Source organism: Microcaecilia unicolor, chromosome 4 (assembly GCF_901765095.1).
Source record: "Microcaecilia unicolor chromosome 4, aMicUni1.1, whole genome shotgun sequence".
Lineage (NCBI taxonomy): Eukaryota > Metazoa > Chordata > Amphibia > Gymnophiona > Siphonopidae > Microcaecilia > Microcaecilia unicolor.
In genome coordinates this window covers 165,362,506-165,369,368 of record NC_044034.1, presented here as the reverse complement: position 1 = coordinate 165,369,368, position 6,863 = coordinate 165,362,506, and the positions used below count along the sequence as shown (strand labels likewise).

The 6,863-nt window shown below is 47.9% G+C and overlaps 1 protein-coding gene across 3 annotated transcripts in view; it reads right to left on the bottom strand.

Moving 5' to 3' along the window:
* Window positions 1-1,439: 1,439 nt before the first annotated feature.
* The window catches only part of CREB3L1 (cAMP responsive element binding protein 3 like 1), a 139,441-nt gene continuing 134,017 nt past the window's right edge, over window positions 1,440-6,863 (bottom strand). For all 3 annotated transcript variants that reach the window (XM_030200849.1, XM_030200850.1, XM_030200851.1), the window contains exons 11-12: window positions 5,685-5,934; window positions 1,440-2,170 (exon numbers count right to left, since the gene is read on the bottom strand). In XM_030200849.1, coding sequence (XP_030056709.1) covers window positions 2,134-2,170; window positions 5,685-5,934 — 287 coding nt within the window. In that variant the 3' untranslated portion in view covers window positions 1,440-2,133. The remainder of the gene's footprint in view (window positions 2,171-5,684; window positions 5,935-6,863) is intronic.

Here is a 6,863-nt window from a genome sequence, read left to right as displayed (position 1 = left end):
TCAGGTTATCCGCAATGAATATGCATGAGATAGATTTGCATACAGTGGATGTAGTGCATGCAATCTCATGCATCTTCACTGTGGGTATCCTGAAAACCTGGCCGGCTAGGTGTGCCCAAGGATTGGCATGCTCTAGGGCTACAACCCTACTCTTGGCTCCAGCCACAGCAAGGAAATGATGATAGTGATCCATGGGATGTGTGGTAATGACTTTCAGTGTCCATCCTGGAAGTTAAACTGGGCAAGAGAAAAAAGATTGAAATTACATGCAAATTATGCCAAAATGATGATCTTCCTCCCACTGGCCTATGAACACTAAAGGAATATCATCACTGTGCCAAACAATGTTAATTCTTTTCATATTGACGTAGTAACAGATACCCAAGCCCAGTATCCATTGTTCAGAACATCTTGCCCATCCAAAAATGCCAGATTCTAGGAACTGAAGGGTTCAAGAAACAGCATGCATTTCAGTACTAAGCCATGGCCGTTAACTATGGTGCATCCTCCATCTGCAAACATCTGAACGTGAATGAAGGAGCTTCCTAATAATTATTATAGTTATCCACTGTGCCCTGAGCTAGATTAACGAACCTACATTAACATGTCTTAATGCACATTATTGTTATTAGTCTATTTCAGGGGTGAGCAACCTTGGTCTTCGAGGGCTGCAACCCAGTTGGGTTTTCAGGATTTCCCCAAGAAATATGTACAAGATCTATTTACATGCACTACCTCCAATGTATGTGAAGAAACCTCATGCATATTAATTGGAAAATCCTGAAAATCCAACTGGGTTGTGGACCTCGAGGACCGAGGTTGCTCATCCCTGGTCTATTTACTAATAACTTGCATTAAGCAGCAATAACGCATGCTAATAGCATAGGTTAGTAAATCTAGCCCTTACATTTAAACTACCTGCTGCACCTGTGTAACTCAGGTTTGGAAAAGCAAGTAGGTAAATGCAAAATTCATGGACCGTATTAGATGTTCAGAGGTGAAACAGTGATCTGCATCTCAGGAGCAAAGAAACTGCTGTTGCTATGTATAAATGAAAATGTGACCCATGAGAGGAAGTTGGGAGAGAGGTCATCCATGATGATTTCCTGATGGAAGCCTGATGACAAGTAGGGCGAGTGGCCATGGGTGATGGCTCTGTAATGGAGGCTGTATTAGGAAGGAAGAAGAAATAAGGTATGGTCTATCCGATGGGTGGGTTCCTGCTGGGAAAGGTGTAATTAGTGAGGTAAGGGGCAAGTTCCTAATAGATCATATGGAAAGTAATGAGGAGCCTGGCCATGTATGTAGGGGTCCCTGATGAGAGCAGGACATGAATTTTTGCATGATAGCTCCCTAAGAAGGAGCAAGGCCATGCTGCTGGGATCACACGCCTGTTAAGACTGAGGAAAGAGCCCAAAACCAAACTGCTGATGCTGCATTTTTTTTATTATGCATTAGCAAAGCGTTTGCAGAGCAGATAAAGGGATGGGGCAGTCAGACTGCGGTCTGACTCTGAAGAAAGCAAAAGCTTGCACTAGCTACAATAATAAAATACAACAGGATTCCCCAAAACAAGGTCCACAAGGTTTCTAAATACAGTATCTTATGAACTGGTGTAAAAAAGGTTTGACTATTTACAATGTGCAGTCACGGTGTCTGTACAGAGGCAGGTACAAAGGGGCTCCATCAACTCAAGGTCAATCAAGGACAGCTCCAGTGAGAATTCCCAAAATAAGCTGGCGCTTGTTGCTCCTTGTCAGAGAGTGGCCTGGATCTGATGTCAGCAGGGCATAGATGGGAGCGGCAGTGCAGTTCCTTGGACAGGAAGGTGTGGAGGGGGGAGTAAAGAGGGGAACGTAGAGGAAGAAATGACAGAGGGTGAGGTAGGAGAGAGCATTGAAAAGGAGACAGAGGGAGAAGGACAGGAGAGAGACACTCCAGCCTTGCCAGGCAATGCCCGTCTTCAGCAGCATTTGCAGTGAATCCAGGTTAAGGAGGCCTGGCTGGAGGTGAAGGAAGGAGATGATAAAACCCAGTGAAGAATTTCAGCAAAGGTTTCTGGATATTGCTATCCCCCCCTTTCCCCTATCCAAAGCTCATCACAAACCCTGTGGAGCTCCTCTGGACCAGCCGCTACAAAATCTCTGTTGTGTCATTCATGTTTTTGTCCCTGTGAAGAAAGCAGAGAGATAGAGAGAGGTCACTTCATGTTCTGAACCCACTGAGGCTAATATTCTCCCAGCAGGAACTTGGGCACACACAGCAGTGGACCAGCTCAGTATCATCAATCAGACATGTCTGCTGCTGCCCTTCCAATTTCCTCCACTTGCTCAGTCTGCAGAAATCGATTTTATTACTGTGTTGCTTGTGCATCAAAACAGAACTGTGACATAGGATATGTCCCTAGTAGGCTCTACAATTGTCCCTACCCCCAAATAAAGCCACTAAGCAGAGAAGAGAGGGAAATGTTTGAGGGTGCCTGATCCTACTCTGCAAGACTTGCTGGGCTGGCATGTCAAACACAACCTGCCACATTGCTGACCTGTACCACAGAACTGTAAATGCCCACTTCCAGCCCTCAAAGTTTCAGCAAAAAATGCACCAATGGAAGCAAAGGAAAATGTCTACAGAAAACTGGTGATACCCTGTCTGATCTCCCTCCCTGCACACTGAGGCTGGAAACACCATCTCTGTTCTCCCTCCCTGCACACACACAGAGGATCGAGGCAAGCTACTGTTGCGCCTTGTGCAACTTACCCACCATGGTGCCACTGCTGCTGCCCCTTTCCCCACAGAGCATCTATCCCTCTCCTGAAGTCCACCCCCCTGGAAATCCCAAAGACCCCCCCCCCCACAAGTGAATCCATCCCTCTCCTACAAGCTGTGTCCAAAAGAACCCCCTTCCAAAGACCTCCCCAAGTGCATTCACCCCCTTCCTGAAGGATGCCCTGGTGGTCTAGTGCAGGGTGGGCAGCAGCAATCCCTAGTCACTACTACTCTTGCTGTTCTAGGTTCAAAATGGTGGTCACAACCTTTAGCGATACAGCCTATAGGTTGTGGCCTCCATTTTGAACCTACAGCCAGCAGGGGCAGCTGCAACTAGGTATCACTGCCGCCTGCCCTACCCTAGACCATCAGGGCATCCTTAAGGTAGGCTAGGAGGGGGGTGTCTATGGGGAGGGGGGAGTCTTCAGGAGAGAGGGGTGGCTGTCAGGAGAGAGATGGATGTGTTTGAGGGGGTGTAAAGAGAGGAAGGAGAGTTACTGGCCAACTTGAGAAGTGCAGGGAATGGAAAGGGAGATGATGGTTAAGCAGAAGAGGCAATGGAAAGGGTGAAATTTTGGCACCCCCTGCCTCCCTTGAACCCTGTGCGGCTACACTGGCTGCACATACAGCCCTCATAATACCCCCTCTGATCTCCCTCCCCTGCACACACTGAGGCTGGTAACATCCCCTCTGATCTCCATCCTCTGTGAAGCTAGTAACACCCCCTTTGATCTCCCCCCTGCATATAGTGAGACACTGTGTAGACCAAGTCTGCACATTGGGAATCTTTGCTATCTCTCTCTGGTGTGGGAGGCCTTTATTGGCGCACCATGCTGGGACTTCACATTTGCCAGTACCTTGCCAAGGGAGTCTGGGATTTAAACAGCACATTCTCACTGGGTAGCGCACCATAATAAAGCCAAAATTACTACGGACAGTCTAGTAAATACAAGGAAATGCTAAGATCTGGAGGCGACTACAGATTAGAAAGATGATCGGGGCTATAGCTGAGGACTAGTCCCTGATGCTGGTTAGAGAGAGACCGGAATCTAAAGATAACCAACAAAATAGATTAATGGTACGCAGTGAGGTGCTGCAGAAAACACAGGATCTGCCTTAACCAAGAAGCAGCACTATAAACTACCCCCTGAATCTTAAAATGCAGCTCATCATAAAGGCCAGATTCACAGATCAGCCAGTTTGATTTTACAGTTTTAAAACTGTACATCTTCTGCCCAAGTTCCTGTACAACTTATCTTTTACAGATAATGCAGGCGGACTTGAAAATGTTTTATATGAAAATGCTGAAGTTCCCATGTGCTGTCAGTACAAAGCCCCCCCCCCCCCTACATTATCCACACAAGGCTAGGCTTTCATAGCTTTATTTTTGTTTGTTTTCTGCTGCAAGATATTAAGGGGGGAAATTAATAACATGGGCTACCATTAAGAAGAGGTGGTTATTTTGCTGTTAACCCAGGTTACTAGTAACTAGGTCTCATTGCATAAAATGGGACCTGTGTTAAAATAGTATGAGTTAGTGCGGGGTGTGCTGGTAAATTTTTAACAACGGGCTCTCTCTCCGGGCATAGCCGGCCCTGAAATTTGGGGGGGGGGGGGGATACATGCCTCTCTCTCCCTTCCCATGTGCAGGCACACTAGGCATACCATTGCCGAGCCCCACCAGCCAATAAATGGACTGCCACCATTCTCTGCTGCTTGTTTCTGGCTCTGAGCAGCATGATGGAACCTTCTTGCGCTTGCATGAAAAGTCCCAGCCTGATGCTCAGAGTCAGAAACAAGGAGCAGGGAGCAGCAGCAGTCTATTTACTTGTCTGGTGGGGCCAGCATCACTGCCAGCAAAGTAAAAGAGAATTCAGGAGGGGGCCCAAGCCCAAATTTTGGGAGTCAGTTGTTAGAATAGCCATGGGGAGGCCTACTTTAACAACCGGCTCCCAAAATTCTTAAAAACTTAACAAACGGCTCTCGCAAGCCCGTGAGAGCCCGCTCCAGCACACCACTGAGTTAGTGGTAAAATAACCCTTAACAGTCGCTCATGTTGATAACTCCTCCCTTAGTGTGAACTTATTTGTTAAACTCATTTTGTCCCAAATTTTTACCTGCTTGCTAGAATGACTAAAATTCTCAAGTATCTTAAATTTCAGCAGGGGAACAATGAAGGGGAAGGGATTTGATATACTGCCTTTCTATGGTAGTCCAGTCAAGGTGGTTTACTTATTATATACAAGTACTTTCTCTGTCCCTAGTGGGCTCACAATCTAATCTTTTGTATCTGGGGCAATGGAGAGTTATGTAACCCACCCAGGTCACAGTGCAGTGGGAATCAAACCCAGTTTCCCAGATTTTACATCCACGGCACTAACCACTAGGTTACTGCTCCAGAGGATCAATGTGGGTCTGTAACAGTGCACATATGTAGCGGGGGTGCAGACATCTGGGTTTAACTCTTTTTGTGTATAATTAGGGGAGGGGGGAGAGACACACTGGTGCACTGGTTAGTTTGTAAGCCGCCCGGACGTTCAATATGATGGGTTGACAGTAAATCAAATAAAACTTGGTGGATTGAGGTAACTGATACTGTTTTTGCAGTGTGGTAGGGAGAAGGTTTCTGCTTTATGAGTGGGGCAGATTCTTTACTTTTCAATGCGTGGAGCAATAAATCAAACTAAGTAAAAAAAATGTTTCAGAGTGTAAATATTAATACTAAGGAACTGCTTCCTAGCTGATGCTCTTTTCCTGGAGCTAAGGTTAGCCGGGGATCTCTTATGCTTGCAAGAATGTCTCCTGTCCTGAGAATCAAAGATGAAATCGTGGAATCAGAAACTGACTTGCTGCTGAAACCACAGGACCACAATTCAACAGGTGAGGTCAGGGAAATCCTAGCTGGTAGATGGACTCACCTCTTGTGATAGCGCTCTTTGCGATGCATGAAGTCTGTGTCTGTCTGATTCACATTGGCTGCAGGTGTTTCTGAGCCACTCAGATATTTAGATGTCTCATGTGACCTAGGCAGGTCTTGGACCCTCATCTCCTCTGCAGACATGGCATCTGGGTCCCAAGTATCAACTGTATCAGCTGTCAGGAAGGAGCTGTAGCCTTCCTGTGAGGGGCCCTCTGCCTCCTTGTAGAACAGAAGACTCCGAGAACGCACTGCACATGAGAGACACGGAAGGAGTGAGTTCCAGGGGTTCTTGGAGGCATACACAGGCACTTGGAGAACTCCACTGCTAGAGTAGGAAGATTATGCGGGATTCCTAGTGTATCTCACCCCCCCCCCCCCCACACACACACAAATATATTCAGCTCCGTATACAATTTTACATACGGACAGGGCCGCCGGGGGGGGGGGGGGGGGGAGCAAAATTCCCCGGGCCTGGTGCCGGGGTCTCTTTCTCTCCTGCTCCTGATGGGCCCCGAGTGATCGGGTCCCGACAGGAGCACAAGAGAGAGAAAATTCTGGCGATGGGCCCCCCTCCAGCGCTGCTCTTCGCTTGCTTCTACCGTCATGCTGAGCAGCTGCTTTTCCCCCTCAGGCGCATGCTCGGTTTTGAAACTGAGCATATGTGAGGAGAGAAAAAAATACACCCGCAGGGGCAGGGCAGGCATGGAGTGAAGGGCAGTGCTGGATTCTTCCAATGGCAGAGCCTTGGTATCCCCGCCAGCTCCAAGGTACCTCAGTTGCGGCAGCAGCAATCCTGGGGGAGAGGGGGCAGGAGTGGCGGCAATACAGGGGGTGGTGGCGGCGATGTGGAGGGGGGCGGTAGTGGCCCTGCCCCAGGCCCGGCTCAGTCTCTCGGCGGCCCTTCATACAGACATTTGTATATGCACCTATATGTACATGCCTAACATATATAGGCCTGCACCCGTTTGCATTCACACTCTGAACACCCCCTCCTTCTAGCTAATGTTCTCGGCTTATTCCAGCACCTTCCTCTCTCATGGTTTTCACTACATGTCTTGTCCTGTCTGCAGAACACGCCTGGACTTAATATTTGACGGCATCAGAACTGACAGGGCACTGCTGTGAAGAAAATCACACTTCAGGACTGGTAGAAGAGTGTCACAGTTATGGCAAGAGG